The sequence below is a fragment of the Mus caroli genome, chromosome 8 (genome assembly GCF_900094665.2).
Source record: "Mus caroli chromosome 8, CAROLI_EIJ_v1.1, whole genome shotgun sequence".
NCBI lineage: Eukaryota > Metazoa > Chordata > Mammalia > Rodentia > Muridae > Mus > Mus caroli.
Window position 1 is genome coordinate 64,301,341 of NC_034577.1, and position 20,649 is coordinate 64,321,989.

The 20,649-nt window shown below is 50.0% G+C and overlaps 1 protein-coding gene across 1 annotated transcript in view; it reads left to right on the forward strand.

The window, feature by feature from the left end:
* The window catches only part of Ap1m1 (adaptor related protein complex 1 subunit mu 1), a 16,982-nt gene extending 9,350 nt beyond the window's left edge, over nucleotides 1–7,632 (forward strand). Inside the window, exons 4-12 of the mRNA XM_021170584.1 lie at nucleotides 381–511; nucleotides 1,313–1,460; nucleotides 2,364–2,490; nucleotides 3,443–3,585; nucleotides 3,817–3,888; nucleotides 4,083–4,241; nucleotides 6,285–6,410; nucleotides 6,691–6,766; nucleotides 6,991–7,632. Of these exons, the coding sequence (XP_021026243.1) occupies nucleotides 381–511; nucleotides 1,313–1,460; nucleotides 2,364–2,490; nucleotides 3,443–3,585; nucleotides 3,817–3,888; nucleotides 4,083–4,241; nucleotides 6,285–6,410; nucleotides 6,691–6,766; nucleotides 6,991–7,013 (1,005 nt within the window). The 3' untranslated portion in view covers nucleotides 7,014–7,632. The remainder of the gene's footprint in view (nucleotides 1–380; nucleotides 512–1,312; nucleotides 1,461–2,363; nucleotides 2,491–3,442; nucleotides 3,586–3,816; nucleotides 3,889–4,082; nucleotides 4,242–6,284; nucleotides 6,411–6,690; nucleotides 6,767–6,990) is intronic.
* The last annotated feature ends 13,017 nt before the right edge of the window (nucleotides 7,633–20,649 follow it).

Genomic DNA, 20,649 nt, shown 5'->3' on the forward strand with positions numbered 1-20,649 from the left:
TTCTGAGTTCAACGCCAGCCTGGTCTACAGAGTGAGCTCCAGGACAGCCAGGGCTATACAGAGAAACCCTGTCTCGAAAAACCAAAAAAAAAAAAGAAAAAAAAAAAAAAAGAAATGGAGATGCTTGTCTATAGCCAGAGAGCCAACACTTTATGGGGATAGGCAGCAGTCTTGAGGCAGAGGCAGGGATCACAGGCACAGTTGGGATTGACCACAGAGGCAATCTGGACAGCTGAAGTGCTGGCACAGAGCCACTCCTGGCCAGTGCCTGTGGTCAGAGCTTTGGGTTCAGGGTCTGTGCTATCACCCACGGGTACAATCACTCCAGCTGGGGTGGCCTTGGGTCTGGGCTGAGTCCTGCTCTACTGCACCTGGCCCAGGTCTTCTCCGAGTACTTTAAGGAGTTGGAGGAGGAGAGCATCCGAGACAACTTTGTCATCATCTACGAGCTGCTAGATGAGCTCATGGACTTTGGCTACCCGCAGACCACTGACAGCAAGATCTTGCAGGAGTGAGTACATGTGTCCCTGCAGACCCCCGCCCCTAGTGTCTTAGTTCCCAGTCCAACAGAGCAGTCAGCTTGTTCCTTCTACCCCAACTGGTTTATAGTTATTCTGAGATAGGGTCCTGATCCTCCTACCTCTTCCTCTGGAATGCTGGGCTGACAGGAGTAGGCCATGTGTCCTGTTTACTGGGCACTGAACCTGGGGTTCCTAATTCTGAGTTTGTTTGTGTGGTACTGGTATTCAGCCCTGCAGATACTTACTGCTGAGCCAAGAGCTGGTCTTGAGTTTCTGCTGAGTGCCTCTGGGGTCAGGACCCTTTCCTATAGGTATACCCTGTTTCTTCCACCCACACAAATGCAGTATCTTTAATCAGAGCCCTGCCTTTGCTGACTGTACTGAACTGAGACAGTTTTTGGGAATCCAACCTGCAGAGGCAGAAACCAGCAGGCCCCATGTTACACTTTCCATCCCTCAGTGCAACCTAGGGTGCCAGCTCCCCACTTGACTGGGAGTCCAGGAAAAGCTGCTGCTCTTTTGTCCTGGTGGCATAGGGCTCAGTCCCTTCAGGTGCCCACAATGCTGACCACTTAATCCTCCATTCCCCACCCCATACCAGTCAGTGCCTTGCCTCAGAAATGAAGTGTATTCAGCCCTCTCACTATAGCATACATACTGTACCTCTCCTGGAGCCTCCTGATGTGGAGTTTCAAGTAGTTGGGCCTCCCTCGTCTTCTTCCTAGCTCCATCCCAATGTCAGGGTAGAACATTGTGTGTCACCTCTATAACTGAGCAATTTGGCCCCACAGGTACATCACTCAGGAAGGCCACAAGCTGGAAACGGGGGCCCCTAGGCCCCCAGCCACAGTTACCAATGCTGTGTCCTGGCGTTCAGAAGGCATCAAGTATCGGAAGAATGAAGTATTCCTGGACGTCATTGAGGCTGTTAACCTCTTGGTAGGCTGCCTTTTCTCTTCCTTTCCTAACCTGCCATCTTTTCCAGGGTGGAAGTCAGGGGTAAAACTGAAACTCAGCAGAGTGTATGGGCCCTGGCAGCCGATAGCAGGGCTCAGCCTCAGCCACCAGAGACTACTGTCTCTGCATCAGCCTCACTCTCAGAATCTGTAGGGATAGCATTGTGGTGTCTCTCAGGAGACTTAGGTAGGGGAACCTTAAGTTCCAAACCTTCCAGAATCACACTGCCTCATAAAAACGAAATAGAAGGGGCAGCAAGAGAGATGGCTCAGAAGGTAAAAGGGGGCTTCCCATAAGCCTGCCTTTCTGGGTTTCATCCTGGTGGAAGAGAACTGACTCCTGCACTCTGTCCTGTGACTTCACAAGTGTGTGCATACCCATACACACACACACACAGAGTAAATAAATAAATTAAAAAGTACAAGGCTCGGGATGGCTTAGTGAGCCAAGTTGCTGCACCTCAAGCCTCATGACCCAAGTTCTATCCCAGAACCCTCGTAAAAAGAGATATCACCATAAACTTGTCTTCTGATCTCCACACAGAGGCAGTGGCACACATAATACACACTCATATACAGTAGTAACATTTGTAAGTAAAAAATACGGACACAAGCAGAGCACCTGTGTATAAGCTTGAGGACCCGAGTTCAGAACCTAACACCAGTGTGGAAGCTGGGCGTGGTGGTATGGCTGTAGCCCCAGCAGCACTGAGAGGTGGGGACAGGAATATCAACCCAGCCAAAATGAGAACTCTAGCTCAGTGAGAGGCCTTGCCTCAAACAGAAGGTGGGAACTCCTTATTACCTGTGAGCTGGAAGACTGCATGCTTGCAGTTGAGCCAGATGTGGTAGAGGTCACACCTCACATGGCTCCTGCTGTCCCCAGGTCAGTGCCAATGGCAATGTGCTGCGCAGTGAGATTGTGGGTTCCATCAAGATGCGGGTCTTCCTCTCGGGCATGCCTGAGTTACGTCTGGGTCTCAATGACAAGGTCCTCTTCGACAACACAGGCCGTGAGTACCTGAAGACAGTGCAGAGGCTGGATCAGTCTTGTTCTCGGGAGGTGACTTCACTTGACCCCTAGTCAGAGCTGAGTGCATGCTTACCTGGTGGGACAGCCAGCTGCTTTCAAGTACCAGGTTTAAGAAAATTTCTTGGGTCTTTGAAATGGCTCATCAGATAAAGGCATTGCTGCCAAGCCCCATGGCCTTATTGTGATATCTTGAGCCCACATGGTAGAAGGAGAGAACCAGTTCCTACAAGTTGTCCTCTGACTGCCACATGTGCGCTGCAGCACACACTCCCTCCCTTACACAGTGAACAAGATGTAACAGAGAGTCTCACATTACTGCAGCTCAGTAAGTGGTCGGTGTTGACCCACCAGCACCAAAAAAGGCAGGGCAATCTGGCTGGTATGGTGGCATCTGCCCATCATCACTCAGGACACTGAGGCAGGAAGATTCTGAGTTTGAGGCCATCCTGGGCTACAGTATAAGACTGTGAAGAGGGTGGCAGAGAACCGAGGTTCTGAGTACTTAGATGTCATCAGGGAGACCCAGAGTACAGCCTGACCCATCCTCTGTCCCCTTCTCATTGAGGGTGGGTTGTTGTGAGGTCACACACCAAAGCTGGCCTCTTTCCATGCTAAGGCTTCTAAATGGCAGAGCACAGTACAGGTGGGCATGCCCAGGCTGCCGTAGCATCTCACTGGTTCCTGGCCCCTGACAGCCTCCTGGTCCCTTTGTAGTGGGTGAATGGACCCACAGCCACTTAGCAAATGTGCCCTGACCTGTTGCTATCTGGCATGGCATAAGCAGGGCAGCCCAGGACTCTATGCTAGCATTAGGCAAGCATGTGATGAAAGGAGGTGACAGGAGGCTGTCTAGGAACTGGCTTCTTGTGGATGCCTTTTGGGCATGGGCAGGGACTTGTAACCACTGCCAGCCTCACCCCTGCTGTGCATAGGAGGGAAGAGCAAGTCAGTGGAGCTGGAGGATGTGAAATTCCACCAGTGTGTGCGGCTGTCACGTTTTGAGAACGACCGCACTATCTCCTTCATCCCACCCGACGGAGAGTTTGAACTCATGTCCTACCGCCTCAACACCCATGTGAGTGTAGCAAATTCCCAGGCAAGTTCAACACCAATCCTCCCACATCCTCTGGGCACCTGCCTCCCAGCCCTCTATGTGGGCTGAAACCTTGACCACCACTGGCTGTACCATGGTCATCACCCTCTACTGGCATACACACTGGTCTCCTGGAAGAATGGGGCCTTGTCTGGCCTCAGTTTTCCCTCAGTAGCATGAGACATGGTGTGAGTGCCTTCTCCGCACCCACAGGTGAAGCCTTTGATCTGGATTGAGTCCGTGATTGAGAAGCATTCCCACAGCCGCATTGAGTACATGGTCAAGGTCGGTGAGAGGAGAGGGTGGGCACCTTGGAGGCCCAAGTCAGGCGTGGGCAGTGCCTGGAATAGTCAGAGTCTTTAGTGGGTAATGGGAATCCACTGCCAGGCAGGGACTGTGTGGCCCTGGTAAGGTGGCTAGGGGTGGCCAGACTCCCTTCCCTGCATCATCCAAAGCCTCTGCTTGGGGCCTCCTTGCAGGCCAAGAGCCAATTCAAGAGGCGGTCAACAGCCAACAATGTAGAGATCCATATACCAGTCCCCAACGATGCTGATTCACCCAAGTTCAAGACTACAGTGGGGAGTGTCAAGTGGGTCCCTGAAAACAGTGAGATCGTGTGGTCCGTCAAGTCCTTTCCGGTGAGCCCCATATTTGCCAAGTACCCCTAAATATCTCCCCAAGACCCATCCCTGTGCCACCTTGGGGAAGGTGTTTCCTAGCAGTGAGGGGCAGTCCTGCTTAGTGGCATCCTGGTCCCAGGAACACTGCAACCCCTCTCTGTACCCTACAGGACTAAGGGAGAGCTGGTTATAGATCCATCCCAGGAGAGCTTTCCCTTGGTGCTGCAGCACAACCACAGTGCACAGGGGACCGCATACAGTAGGATTCCCTGGTGTACCTCCACCCTCATCCTTGTCCTCACCAGAGAAGAAATAGTGAGAGCCAGGGCTGCCTTCATCTTTCTACCCTTTCTGTGTATTGGAGATGATCCCAAGGTACCCCAAGCATGGTAGACTCTCCTACTGTCCACACTGACTTAAGGGCCTCCCAGAGTTGGGGAGTATAGGTGGGAAGGATGGCCAAACTCAGGGTAGATGCTGCCTGGCCCTGGTGACTACTATTGCACTTTCCCGGTTTTGTGCCAGCCTTTTGTCACATGGCACAGTGGCAAAGCTCGTCAGTGTCCTGCATATTGCTGCAGTCCTTTTTAAGGCCAGGTAGTACTCCACACCATGCCCCTTCCTTTATCACTGATAGGCACTCTTGGTGCACCCAAGTTATGCTGCAGTGGATATTAGTGCACAGGGCTCTCCTCCATGCCCTGCTTCCTGTTCTCAGGCATACACCCACAAGAGAATGGTTTGCCATTAGGATTGTTAGAATTGTTTGAGGCTCTGCCTTGGTGTTTTGTGTAGCAGTGGCACAGTGTCATTCCTGCCAGAGGTGCTTGATGGTTCTGGCTTCTTGTCCATCACATTTTTGTCTTTGTCTTTGAGGTTGGGTCTTACTATGTATTACTGTTTAGACCAGGCTGGCCTCAAACTCACAGAGATCCACCTGCCTCTGCCTCCCCGGTGCTATGGTTAGAGGCATGCTCTGGTATCCATCTTCATGTTTCCTTGGTCTTTGATTTGTGACTGTGCACCCAAAGCAATACTGCAGCCACTGACCCAGTCCCCAGCCCAGTCACACTCCCTCCATCAAGTTCAGTCCACTCACTGGTAATTTTTACATTAGTGTTGATGCAGATAAACATTTCTTCCAGCTCCACCCTAAATCTGTACCCACGAAACCTACAGTGTAACATGTGACACCATTTTCTACAACTTCTGTTTTCACATAGAAGTTGTTTTGTATTTTTGTTTTGCAGGGACATTGTTTGAAACAGGGTCTCCCTGGATAGTCTCAGTGGTCTGCAACTCATTCTGTAGCCCAGAGTGACCTCAAACTCTTGTATCCCAGGCTGGCCTTAAACTTGCCACCTTCCTCCTGCCCTGAATGCTGAGATTGCCAGGCCCTGCTTACTCTTGTGTTTCCTGTGAGCAGGTCTTCTCTCTCCATTTCCCCTTACTTTGTTGTTAGGCACCGGGAGTCAGAAGGCTGTTTGCTCCAGCTCCCATGCAGATGTCATAGCATCCTTTATGGATGGGAGCTGATAAAGGGGAGCTAGGCTATGGAGGCTCCGTCCTGCTGCACCCCAGCTCCTAAGCATGGTCCTAGTCACAGCCACTCCTGCTGCCCCTAAGTGTGAGCTCAGGAAACCAAAGGCCACGTTGTCGTAGGTATAACAGAGTTGGGGTGCCAGACAGAGGGGACAGCCAAGCCCAGGCCTGATGCAGGGAAAGGGTCTCAGCTACCTGGTTGGTCCCACTCTCACACCACCGCCAAGTTATTGCTGGGCTCCTGGGAACCTGCACCAGCCCACACCTCAGTGTCCTCCCTCTCCCTGTTCACAGTCCCCTTGGGACTCCGTCTCCCCAGTGCGCTCCCGTGCTTTCTTTGTGGACCTGTCTAGACAGTCTGGCTCCACAGCCACCTATCCGTCTCCCTAGGAGCTGGTAAAACCACTTCACACCCTGTCTGTCCCGCTTTGGCTCCTGGGAGCCATGAGCTAGCCTGAGAGACAGCACATTGGTAGTGGGCTGGGCAGCCACCTAACTACCTCCGACATCGGTCCCCAGGGTGGCAAGGAGTACCTGATGCGGGCCCACTTTGGCCTTCCCAGTGTGGAAGCTGAAGACAAGGAGGGCAAGCCCCCCATCAGCGTCAAGTTCGAGATCCCCTACTTCACTACCTCTGGCATCCAGGTATGAATGTGTTAGGACTGCCTGAACCCCACACTTGAGCCCAAAGTCACAACAGAACCCCCAAGCCCCCATCCTGACATAGGGCCTATTTCCTTGGAGCCCCTCAAACTGTGTGGATGAGGGGAGCATATTATTCCCCTGAAAGGCTCAAGGTTACCAAGCCTGGGTCTTGGCTGCCTCTGACAACCCCTCATACAATGCCAGGCCTGCCCTCTTGGCCTTGCCTCTTGGATGAGGGGTGCTGGTGGGGGTGCAGCACACTCAAGGCCCTTATATCCAGGTGCGCTACCTGAAAATCATTGAGAAGAGTGGGTACCAGGCCCTACCCTGGGTACGCTATATCACACAGAACGGAGGTGAGTGGCTGCCTGGCTGGCAGGACCTACAGAGGTCTTTCTAGACTGTAGCTTCCTATGTGGAACTGAGGGTGGGTGCCCTGGGTGGCCATGTGGATCTGAGGGTGGGTGCCCTGGGTGTCTGTGTGGAGCTGAGGGTGGGTGCCCTGGGTGTCTGTATAGAGCTGAGGGTGGGTGCCCTGGGTGTCTGTGTGGAGCTGAAGGTGAGTGTTCTATGTTTTTAGATTACCAGCTCCGGACCCAGTGAGAGGCCTCTGCCACCAGCCCAGCCCACCTAGCCTCAGGGCACGCCTGCCACACTCACCAAAACTGAAGCTGGAGGGTGGCCCTGGACATGCAGCCACCCTCTCCTCAAGCCTGAGTGGACTCACACAGAACCCCTTCCCCGGTCCCATTCTGAGCCAGGGTGGGAAGGAAGGGCCTGCCAGCCTCCCCCAGGGACAAGCCAGCTGGAGCTGCGCTCCTGGTGCCTCATGACTGGCCACCCACCACCCTATAGACGCCATCCCTGCCCACCTCCGAAGCCTCCTTCTGTTGCCATTTTGCTGAGCATGTTGGTCATTGTCATCTGTGGCTGTCCTGTCACCTTTCTTCAAGTGTCCTGTGCAGCTGCCATGCTGCACTTAATGAGGGCAGCTGTTCCCTATCCATGCTGGTCTGTATGCCGGATAGTTGTTCTGCCTGGGCCGGCTGTGCCTCCCTTGCCAGCCCTTGACCACATCAGTGTTTTCTCAGAAGGGCACATGGCCTCAGCCTTTGCCCTAAAATTCCTGGGCAGGCACAGGCTACCCTCACTGTACAAGGCCTCGTTGTCCTGGACCCATGTGTGTGTGACAGTTATATTAAAATCCATTTGTTACATCTGCTGCCTGTCTTCTCTCTGTGTGCTGTTGGTTCAGGCCCCACATAAGGACCCTGTATGACCCGTTGACTTCCCTTGCAGCAAAGCAGGCCTAGCAGTGACAGGACCACACTTCCCTTCCCTGGGTAGCTGGAATGCCCTTCCAAGGGACACTAGATAGACCCTCTCAGGGTCTCTAGCTTGCCTGTCATGCCTTTGCATCATGGCTGCCCTCTGGTGGTCTAAAGCTATCGGCTTGGAAGTCCTGAGTTTCTGCATGGGCTTTCTGAGCTCTGGCCCTCAAGACCTTCTCATTCTGCTCCCTGCCTCTCCTTGTTACCACACTTCCTATGTAGGGTGTGTCATGCATACCTCACTTCCATAGCCAAGTACAACCTACCCAACACAGGGCCTAGAACATCCTAGACGCCCCTCAGTCCTGCCTTCCTCACCAGTGGTCACAGGACTGCCAGTCCTGACTGCATCCTGTCACCTGACACTCCACAGGTCTGCAGCAGACTATGGCTCTGTGCAACTCATTTTAATCCAGTCACCCAAAACCCACCCACCATTGCCCTGCACACATTAGGGATGCAGATATACAGGGCTCCAAGTTCCACCCTGAACACCAGCAAAAAGAAATAGCAGCTGAGAGGCAGAGGAGCAGCCCAGGTCATCAGAGGGCACAAAGGTGCTGAAGCAGGTAGCAAAGCTGAGCACAGGCATCAGGACAGACACCAGGAGGCATAGATGGCTCTTAAGTCCGAGGAATGCTGATCCGGAATCTACCAGTCAGTGCATGAGAACCAACACTGGCCAGCCAAGTGGCACAGCATGTGAGAGCCTGATGCCAAGTCTGGGAACTGACTTCAATCCTTAGTACTCACATGCTGCATTGAGAGAACTCCCAAAAGCCCATTTGAGCTAGCACACACATTAAAAAAAAAAAGGAACTCAGTCAGGTATGGGGGCCTGTGCCTGCGACTCCAGCACTTTAGAGGTTGAGGCAAGAGGATCATAATACCCTGTCTCAGAAAATAAAAAGTGGATGCAGGGGCTGGAGAGATGGCTCAGCAGTTAGGAGCACTGGCTGTTCTTGCAGAGGACCAGGATTCTATTTCCAGCATCCATATGGAGACAACTGGCCAGGGAACCCAGAGCCCTCTTCTGCCCTCTGAGGGTACTGTGTGCACTTGGCACAAATCTATATATACAAAGCAGAGATGTAAAGATTTATTATTTATGTATTTATTGTGAGTGTGCTAGGTACATATGTATGTGGCTTGCCCAGAGAGGCCAGAAGAGGGTGTTGGATGGCCCAGGCAACCAGAGTTACAAGGGTGTGAGCCAAAATGGGTCCAAACTGGGAACCAAACTCGGGTCCACTGTGAGAACAGAATATGCTCTTAACTACTGAGCTGGCTCCCCAACCCCATAAAAATAAATCTTTTTTTAAAAGTTGGCATCTGAGGCTGGAGAGATGGCTCAGCGGTTAAGAGCACTGACTGCTCTTCTGAAGGTCCTGAGTTCAAATCCCAGCAACCACATGGTGGCTCACAACCATCCATAATGAGATCTGATGCCTTCTTCTTGTGCGTCTGAAGACAGCTACAGTATACTTACATATAATAATAAATAAATCTTTTTTTAAAAAAGTTGGCATCTGCAGGGAGTGGTGATGTGTAACTTTATTTTTTTCAATATCTATTTTTTAAAGATTTACTTTTTATTATATCTAAGTACACTGTAGCTGTCTTCAGACATACCAGAATCTCATTACGGATGGTTGTGAGCCACCATGTGGTTGCTGGGATTGAACTCATGAGCTTCAGAAGAGCAGTCAATGCTCTTAACCGCTGAGCCATCTCTCCAGCCCCCTCAAGATCTATTATTAATGATGGTCCTTAAACACTTTAAGCTCCCTTTTAGCCCATGGCCCACCAGAGGTAAAGGTAAAAAGAGGATACAGGGGAAGTGGACCTGTTTAGAAATGGTTCTTTAGAGCAACTCCTGTCTGTGTTGTCTGGAAATCAGCAGTTCAGTTCACAGCTTAACAGCGGCAGCTTGATCCACTTGCAAACACTTCACGAATACACCAGCAGTCCAGTTCAGTAGAGTCAGGATAGCAAACATAAATGAGCAGCAGTGGCACTACCTAGCAGAGACAGCCAGGCCTCTGTGAGTCACCAGGAGAGACCAGGAGAAGTTCTCCACTGTGCCTCTCTCAGCAAAGTGAAACTCAGCAAAGACAAGAGACCAACAAGCATTTCTCAGGACGCTCTACCAGCAAGCCCAGCCCAGTCACCATCACTGTCTGTGGAGTCCTATTTATACTCCCTTCGAACAGCACATGACCTTCATGGGTCTTGCCTCAGCACATGCATTTGTCACAGTTGACATCACTCGGCCAATCACACCATGCAAAAACCCCACCATCAGAATTTTTTTTTTTTTTTTAGTGCGTTTCTCTCTGTGGAGTCCAAACAAATGGAGCTCAGCTATACATTGTAAGGCAGACCAATAGATGCTTGTAATTATCAAAGAATTCCTCATCACGTGTGCCTTTACCTGCTTGCTTTAGCAGAACATCCTTTCACCTGTGTCTGCTTCAGCCAAAAGTTCCTTGAGTCCACCTTATCTATTTATTTATTTATTTATTTATTTATTTTGGTTTTTCGAGACAGGGTTTCTCTGTATAGCCCTGGCTGTCCTGGAGCTCACTTTGTAGACCAGGCTGGCTTCGAACTCAGAAATCCGCCTGCCTCTGCCTCCCGAGTGCTGGGATTAAAGGCGTGCGCCACCACGCCCGGCTATGAGTCCACCTTATCGAAACACCATCCAATACAACAGACTTTCTGAAGAACCCTTAAGTTTTCACTTCAGCAGTGCACACCTTTAATCCCAGCATTCAGAAGACAGAGACATGTGAGTTCAAGATCAGCTAGCTTGGTCTATAAAGTGAATTCCAGAACAGCCAGGGCTACACAGAGAAACCATGTCTCAAACCCCCACCCCCACCCCCCACCCCCGTCTCTCTTGCGCGCGCGAGCACACACACACACACACACACACACCATCTGGCTCTGGACTCTGGACTCTGTCCCCACACTGCAAAGAAAAAAAGTTCCCAGTGGAGGAAGTTTGCCTCATTTTCCCTCCTGCCCTGAGATGACATGAGAAAATGCCAGAAAACATGACAGGCTCTAGAACTGCAAAGTGTTCTTTTGTTGTTATTGCTTTAGGTTGTTTTGAGACAGTGTCTCTCTACATAGCCCTGCTGTCCTGGAACTCACTGTGAAGACCAGGATGGCCTTGAACTCACTAAGCAGTCCTGCTTCTGCCTCCTGAGTGAGGGGACTAAAGTGTGTGCCACCACTCGGCTTGCCGTCTGGTTTGAAGTTTGTTTGTTTGTTCTTTCATTTATTTAGTGCACAGGTCAGAGGACACTTACTTAGCATGTGCGTCCTGAGAATTGGAATCAAGTAGGCAAGCTGGGTAATACCTTTACCCACTGTGCCATCTCAGTGGCCGTTTAAAAAAGTTATTACATTTATTTATTCACTCATCTTTACACTTTGGTAAAACACAAAATGAGAAAAAAGCTAAAGGCATGGAGTTGGGGGATTCTTTAAGTCAGCCAGAGAAAAAATATACATGACCTTCAAAACTCAGACAGACAGGCTTTTCAAAGAAGTGGGAGAGAGCTGAGTGACATTGCCAGCCAAGTTAGGGAAAGTCCCGGCTCTAGCTACACACTTAAGTGTTCCCAGACAGACAGCCTCCTGTGGCAGGCACCTGCCAAGCAAGCACAGGGCCCTCTGGGTTGCAGCTTCAGCACTATAAAATTAAATACTATGACTGGTGTCCAGGTGCTCACACACCATACATGCTCAACCCCCCCCCCCCAGGCATAAAATGAGCACATTCGGCATGACCTAAGTCCACTTTTAATAAGATTACAATTGCAACTACCTCCCTCTCTTGACAGCTTACCATGGCTCCCCAGTGCCCTCGAAGGAAAAGCCTCACTCTCTCGGGTTCTGGCCCCCTCTGTCCCCACACTGCCCCTGCCCTCCTTTGCCCCAGGGCACAGTCGCTTTCTTGCATGACAGAAATCCTGCATAACCTTTCCTGTCACTCCAGCTTATCTCACACACAGCTGTTCTACAGTTGCCTGTGTCCCCAAGGCCTGTCTACTATCCAGAAGTTGTCACTGCCCTGTCCCCAGGGAGAAGGGTTAAATTTTATTTTTTGGGGAGGTGCAGACTCGTCCTTGGCACTCTTCCAACTGTGACCACTAGAGGACACACTTGGGTTAGAAATAGCTGTCCACAACAGAAGGAGGCAGGACAAGCTGGGGTCCCAGGGCCTGCAGACTGGATAATTTGTCCTTGTTTTATGTTTTGTCTGTAACCATGTGTGAGCCTATGAATGGTTGTGTGAACCAGACCCCATCCCACCCCCTGCAAGAATAGTCCTCTTAACTACTGAGTCCCCTTTTAGGTCGTTGTTAATTTTGAGGCAGGGTTTCCTGAAACGAGCTTAGGTTAGCCTCACATTTTTTTATGTAGCCAAGAATGACGTTGAACCAGAATCCTCTTACCTCCACCTTGAAAGTGCTGGAGTGGTGGAGTTACAGATGTATGCCATTGTACCCAGTTTATCCAGCTTACAAGTTTACCCTGGGCTCCATGCAGGCCAGGCAAGAACTCTGCCAAGTGAGTTATAGCCCAGCCCACAGGGCTCATGTGGCACCAAGTCACATTTATGTTTTTAAATAGAAATTCAGGTACCATGTAGCTGATAATTTAATTTTAATTATTTGGGGCAGTGGTTCTCAACCTTCCTAAGACTGTGACCCTTAATATCATCATGATCTGGTGACCCGACTTTTCATTGCTTCTTCATAACTGTATTTTTGCTATTATTATGAATCATAATATATTATTTTTGGAGATGGAGGTTTACCAAAAGGGTTGGGATCCACAGGCTGGGAACCACTGATTTAGAACACGCTCTCAGGTGTGGCCATCACCCTCACCTCCTCTGAGACTCACTCTGAAGACTGTCCTGCCTCTCTGCTCCTGGCTGCAGGAGTGTCAGGACTAGAGATGGCGCTGCTGGTCCTTAGGTCCTGGGAATCCAGGCTCTGGTTGTCTCTCCAGCACCAGCACGGCAAGCACTTTAGTCCCTGAACAGCCTCTCAGGCTCATGGGTTGTTTTTGAAAGGAATTATTTGGTGGCATTCAAAATGGTGGCTATACTGTGTGCTTCTCTTCCTACCCAGCCTCTGTCAGTCCTAGGCCATTCCCCATGCACTTCCCTTGTACCCTGCGAACCACTGAATTGCTACAGTCTGTATGGATTGGTCTGATCTCAACACTTCATATCAATGAGATCACACACTCTGGGCCCTCCCAGATCTGGCTGCTGTTCCATCCCCTCTGTGCACAGGTTGATGCTTCATCCTTTTCATCCTTTTTGTTTTCTTTTTTTGTTTTGTTTTGTTTTTTTTTTTTCTTTTTTTTCGAGACAGGGTTTCTTCTCTGTATAGCACTGGCTGTCCTGGAACTCACTTTGTAGACCAGGCTGGCCTCAAACTCAGAAATCTGCCTGCCTCTGCCTCCCGAGTGCTGGGACTAAAGGCGTGCGCCACCACACCTGGCACTTCATCCTTTTTGTGTCTGAGTAATAATCCATTGTACCCTGAACATGTCTTGTCACTCATCTGCTGACAGCTGACAGGTGCATAGGTCATTCCCACCTGGAGATGCTGCAGTCATACGATGGAGCCCATGCACAGAGAATAGTTTGCATCTAAGTCTTTAGTTCTTTCAAGCAAATTTCCCAAGTAGTGGAATTGGTGGGACATGTTGTAATTCCATTCTGTTCCTGAGAAATTCTGCTGTTTTCATTACAAATCCCTTTCTCTTGGCAAGATAGAAAGGTAGTATCATGAAATTCCTTGCAAGTTCCTTGCAAGACACACACACTTTCTGCCTACCACAGGGTAGAGCTCCTGCTCAATCCTCAACAGCTACATCCCTCCCCTTGCACACTGCCCCATCCCACCCAACCTCCCTCCTCCACTAATCTGGGAGTGGAATCTAGACTGTCTCCCAGCCTCTCACTGAGGGAGTCTAGGCAGGAGCTCTACCCCTAAGCCACACACCAGCTCAAGTATACCTTAAATGTGTATCCTGATTCATTGTTCATCACTGCACATGCTCAGATCCCCACGAACCATTCCCACATGCCCTTGATTTGGGTCATCCTGACCATAGAGAGAATTTATGATTCTGTCAGTTAAAAGCACTGGCTAGAGGGCTAGGGAGATGACTCAAGTGATTAAGAGCCCTGGCTGCTCTTCCAGAGGACCCAGGTTCAATTTCCAGCAATCACATAGCAGCTCACAACTGTCTGTAGCCCCAGTTACAGGAGACATGATACCCTTGCACAGACATACATGCAGGAAAACATACACACACACATACACAACACCAATGCACATAAAAATATGTATATATGGGTCGGGCGGTGGTGGCGCACACCTTTAATCCCAGAACTTGGGAGGCAGAGGCAGGTGGATTTCTGAGTTCAAGGCCAGCCTGGTCTACAGAGTGAGTTCCAGGACAGCCAGGGCTACACAGAGAAACCCTATCTCAAACCCCCTGCACCTCCCCAAGAGATTTTACTCTATTGTTTGCTTCCTTGTACACATATGAGAGCCCACAGAGGCCAGGAGATCATGTCAGATTCCTGAAGCTGGAGTTTTAGGCAGTTGTCAGCTGTTCTGCATGGATATTGGGAAGCTATCGGGTCCTCTGAGGGAACAGTATGCACCCTTGATGGCTGTGCTGTCTCTGCAGTTGCTGCCAGTTGCTCTTGTGACTCATGTCCTTGAACTTCAGTATCAGCATAGCAGCATCAGAAGCCTCAGCCGGTGATGTTTTCTACCTAAGTGCTTTCGTGCACAGTCTGGCCTGCTCTCCTGCTAACCTGTGTGCAGTGACCCCTTCCCTGTTGGTCTTTACCACCTACTGTGCTACCTGAGCTCTTGGGCACAAAGCCATTTCAAGCATGCACTGGGGCAGAGGTGTAGTTAGTGTCCAGCAGAGATGGTGGAATTATCCTGAGCTCAGGTTAATGGATGCTGCAGTTTTCTGAGCTGGTAAGCTTTTCTTCCACAGCAGAGAGGGAGAACGTTCCAGTTGCTCTATACCCTTTCCAACACTTAGTGATATCTGGCTCTGATTGTAGCCCTACCAGTGGGACCAGCTCATACAGGTTACAAGCACTTTGCAGTCTAGGCTCTGTGCCCACTGCTGTACCTGAGAAGAGAAACTCAGTGGGGAACTGGCCACAGCTGTCTCCTTGAACCATACCAACTCCCGAGGCTTAACAACCACCTTTACCTCTCTCTGGGCCCTAAAGTTTTACATTTGTGTGTATGAATTATGCATGTTGAATTCCATTCTGGTGTTTTCATACATGCATGGGATGTATTTTGATCGTAGTCTCCCCCCATGATCTCCTACCCCACTTCCACACCCACTGATCTCGTTTCTCTTCCCAACTAGTCCTCCTCCTGTTCCTCCTCTTGCTGCTCCTCCTTCTCCTGCTCTTCTTATTCTTCCTCCTCCTCCTCTTCTTGATCACTCCATGAGTTTCACGATGGCTGCTTACAGCAGCATGCAGGGTGTAGTATAGAGGTGTTCAAGGTAGCCAGTGGCTACACTACTGAAGAAACTCTCTCTCCCAAAAAAACAAGAGAGGGGAGGGCGAGGGAGGGCATGGGGGACTTTGGGGGTAGCATTGGAAATGTAAATGAAGAAAATGCCTAATTAAAAAAAATTAAAAAAAAAAAAGAGAGGTGAGTAGTTATGAGCACTCGCTGTGCGAGTGTGTGCACCCGTGATCTTTGACCTGAATACCCGTGTAACAAAGCATGTGCAAGCATGTGCACCCGTGATCTTTGATCTGAATACCCGTGTAACAAAGCATGTGTGAGCATGTGCACCCATGATCTTTGATCTGAATACCCGTGTAACAAACTGGGAATCCCACAATATCTGTCAAGGAAGGCAAGAGGGTCAGTGGGGCTTGCTGACTAACAGCATTCCTCAAAAAACAGTCTAGATTCAAGAAGTGGCTACCTCAAAAGGAGTAAGGCAAAGACAGTGATAGGGGATGATCTTTGATGTACTTCTGTGATCTCTGTGTGCATGCAGTTGCACACATCTGAGCACTCTCACACAGAGACACTGAGTCCAACAGGCAACAGCTCTCAAGAAGTCCAAGAGAGCAGAGCAGGAGATACCACAGGCCCTAAGTGCCGCCTCTTCCTGCACAGGCTCCACCCTTTGGCTCCACTTGCCCTCTTGTTTCCCACCCAAATAGCTTCCAAGAGAAACAGGCTGCACCTGGGACAGCTTCCCAGAAGGCCTGGCTGGAGCAGCGGAGCCAAGGGAAGAACTTGTGGGAGGTCACATGGCCATGCTCACAATCGCTCCACCACCTCCCCCACTGCACAGGAGGGAGAGCTAGGCACAAGGATGCTGGAGCCTGCCGCACCTGACTGCCACCCTGACCCAACTGCTTGCCAGCATTCGAGCCTCCAAACCCCTCCATACCTTTTCTGGGAAATGGGCTCAGAAGGGCCTGAATTGTGATGGGATTGAGGAATGCACGCAGAAAGTCAGCCGAAATCTCCAGATGAAAGAACCCCAGAATTCCTCCATGGTTGTATAGAATTCTGCCCTGAGCCCATCCCTGTTACACACTGGAAAATCCATAGTGGGCTGGGCTGGCTCAGTGGCAAGGGAGCTTTCCATGGAAGCACGAGGACCTGAGTTCAAATCCCAGAATCCTTGTAAAAAGCTGGCCATGGCTGCGAGCCTGTGACCCAGAGCTGGGGCTTGCTGGATACCAGTCTGGCCCCAGGTTTGCTGGGACTCTGACTCGAGAAGAAGGTGGAGAGTGACAGAAGATCCACGACATCCATGTGCACGCACCACTCACACATAACACCAAGATAAAAGAATTGTAACTGAGTCAATACATACGCATATAAATACGTGTGTGGGAGCAGAGTCAAACTACATACATAGCCTAGATTGGCCACAAACTAGAATGGATCTTGGACCTCAGTGTCATGGTGCTAGAAATGCAGGTGCAAGTCACCACACACAGCTTTAGGGTTTTTTGTTTGTTTGTTTGTTTTGTTTTGTTTGGTTTGGTTTGGTTGGTTTTTTAAATAAGGGTCTCATGCAGTCAGGCTGCCCTCCAACCTGCCAAGTAGTAGAAGGGTAACATGAATTCCTGATCTCCCTGCCTCATTTCCTCAGTGCTGAGGTGACAGGTGACTGCCACCACATCTAGTTTATGTGGTGCTAGGAATGAACCCAGGGTATCATGCATGTTAACTGAGCACCCTAACAAATGAGCTACAAGCACCCTAACAACTAAGCTATAGCCTCAGCCACTCAAACTATTTTAATTGATTTTTAAATCCACATGAAATACATTGGTGAAATCAGAAGTAAGTGTAGTACAACTATCACTTCTACTGAGTTCCAGAACACTCTATTTACCCAGAAGGAAAACTCATATCCAACAGCAGTCTTGGCCCACTCCCTCCCTCAGCCCCTGGCAGCCTGTGTCAGTCTGGATTGATTTGGGTACTGTATGGCAGTGGGATTCCATACTGTGGGGCTTTCTATGCCTGGCTCTGCCACTCAGTGTCTCATCCCCAGGGTCTGTCCTTGTGGCAATGTGAGTCAGAGCTCTGTTCCTTTTCAAGGCTGAATAATATTCCACAGTGTAGATGGGTCCCATTGTGCTGGCCATGAACCTCCATTGATACACACCTGTTTAAACATTTCTGTGTGTGTGTGTGTATGTATGTATGTATGTGTGTACCATGTATGTAGGTCAGAAGACAGTTTGTAGGAGTTTCTCCTTCTTCCATGTGGGTCCTTTGATGGCAAGTGCCCCATCCTGGCCTATACACGCAGATGCCCTGCAGGATTTTATGAGCTGTAGGGAGTGAGAAAATGAGATGCTCCTATTTCAAGTGAAGGCTGTCACTGTGTCACTCATGCATGACTTTAATGTCTCAGTGAATTCATAGCAATGAACTTCCTTTCTGATCACCAACACATGCAAATATGCACACGCGTGCGCGCACGCACACACACACACACATAGGTAGACATGTGTTGAGTGTCATTTATATATTTGTAATAAAAACACTTTTTAAGGGCCGGATGTGCTGGAACAGGCCTTCAGTCCCAGCACCAGGGAGGCAGAGACACAGGCAAAGGCAGCTGAATCTTTATGAGTTCAAGGCCAGCCTGGACTACAAATTGAGAGCAAGGACAGCTAAGGCTACACAGAGAAACCCCTATCTCCAAAAAAAAAAAAAAGAGGAAAAAACCAGTTTTTAAAATAAAAGAACAATATTCTGAGCCTGGTGATGTGTCGATGTGGCGTGTGCCTGCACTGGGGAGGCTGAGGCAGGAGACTGACTTCAGGCCAGCTTGGGCCACAGAGCAAGGCTCTAGGTCAAAACCATAACCACAACAATAGCAAAGGAATTCTCCAGAAATCTGTCTTGGTCAGTGAGGGCAGAGGGGAAAAATCAGATTTCCAGGGGGCAAGAGGGCTCAGTGGGTGCTTGATGCCAAGTCTTAGGACCAGGACCCACGTGGCAGAAGAAGAGAGCTGGCTCCCCCGCATTGCCCTGGGACTTCTCCATGTACACTGTGGCATAAGGACATACACTCACACAAATTTTAAAAGTTAAAAAAAAAAAGAACTTTAAAAAATCAGACTTTCAGACTTAAAGGTCCATCTTATAGCCTCCATTTCCTCCTCTGGGAAATGGGGACAGTAGAAGCTTGACTCTGAGTATTCCCACAAGTGTTTCTTTAGCCTGGTCACCCCTTCCAAGCGATCTTCCTGGTGAACTTCCGTGAAACTTCACCTGCAGTGACCCTCCTCCAGACACTTTTGTATTCTTGCCCTCCCTGTGGCAGAGCCCTGAGGTTTCAGGGCCGGGGACATCTGTGTGCCCCTGGACTTGGAGCCCCTTGATGGACACAGAGGGTTGGAGAGTGGTGAAAGCAGAGACGTCTAGGGCTCAGCTCTATGGCACGGGACTCCGAATACAGTGTTCTTTCCCAAAATCTGTGTGCACGAAAGTGCCCAGCCACAGTCATTTGGGCCCTGCCCCCTCCCCATCCTCACAGCCCCTGCCAGGACCAGGACAGCCTGTCCCCTGAGTGTCCCCCAGGTCATAGATAAGGCTGCCAGTGGACTATCGGCAGGAAACATCTTAGCAAGCAGGAAACCACGAAGTGAGCCAACTGCGCCCGCGCCGAGCTCAGCCTATCCTTGGCCTGATATTTTGGGAGCCGCTATTTAAGCCCGACTCGGCTCCTGCCATGAGCTGGACTGCTCTTAGGAGGTTGGAGGGAGGCTCCATTTCCACATCCCTCACAAGCCTGCGGCCAGAGATATGAGGATCGGATCACAGAGACCCTCTAGAGTGTCACAGCCTCCTCTCTAGCCACTGGGCAGCCCGAGCATGTGGCATCACCTCTCTGGGCCAGTTTCCCCCTTCACAGCTTGGATTCTGTCCTAAATGAAAAACCAAGCAGGAGGCCAGGTCATGTCTGAACCAGCCTGTGAGAGAGACCCATGTTCAAGTGAAAGCAAGGCCGGAGCTGGAGAACTGGCTGCTCAGCAGCTAGGAGCACCTGTTGCTCTTTGAGAGAACCTAGGTTCAGTTCCCGGCATCCACACGGCACCCTCACAATCATCTGTGACTCAGCTCCAGCAGATCTGACCCCCTCTAAGCTGTGCAGGCAGAAGGTATATATGCAGTGCACATACATGCAAGCAAACACACCCACACACACAATATAAAGTAAATAAAAATTGAGGTGTGCGCTGGATAGTTGTGGCAGGCAGATCTTTGTGAGTTCGAGACCAGCCTGGTTTACAGGGTGAGTTCCAGGAGAGTCAGGGCTACATAGTGAAACCCCATCTCAAAACAACAGCAACAAAATGGTATGGAGGGGTGGTATAGTGATCAAGAGCAAGCGCAGAGATGGGAGTGCAGTTCCCAGCACCCAGATTGAGAGGCTCTGAGGGCATCTGCACTTACTCATGTGCACAAACCCCTTACAGATACATACACATAACTAAAACTTGGAAATTAATGAATAGAATAGTAGCCAGGGCTTCCTACTGAGGCTCAGTTGATAGTGCTCTCACACAGCATTTGTAAAAGCCTGAATTCCACCACCAGCATAAACACAGCATTCCAGGTGTGGAGACAGGAATTTAGAGCTCAACATGATCCTTAGGGGCTGGAGAGATGGCTCAGTGGTTAAGAGCATTGGCTGCTCTTCCAGAGGTCCTGAGTTCAATTCTCAGCAACCACATGGTGGCTCACAACCATCTGTAATGGGATCTGATGCCCTCTTCTAGTGTGTATGAAGACAGGGTACTCATATATATTATATACTCATATATGTGTGTGTGTGTGTGTACACACATATACATTAAATAAATCTTGAGGATTGGAATTTTTGTTTTGTTTTGTTTTTTGTTTTTCAAGACAAGGTTTCTCTGTGTAGCCCTGGTTGTCCTGGAACTCACTTTGTAGACCAGGTTAGCCTCGAACTCAGAAATCCGCCTGCCTCTGCCTCCCGAGTGCTAGGATTAAAGGCGTGCACCACCATGCCCGGCTGGAAAATTTTGAGAGCAGCTTTGGCTGTATAATGAAATCCAGGCCAGCTTGGGCTACAGAGAGAAACCCTATCTCATAAAAGAAACACACCCCAAAACAAAAGGGGGGCAACAAAATGGCTCATCGAATGGAGGTGCTTGCCACTGACAATCAGGGTTGGATACCCAGGGCCTGTGTCCTGCAAGCTGTCCACTGACTTATACAAACACAGTATAATAAAGCAAATACATGTGCTCTTTAAACGGGGTGGGGGTGGGAGAGAGAGAGAGAGAGAGAGAGAGA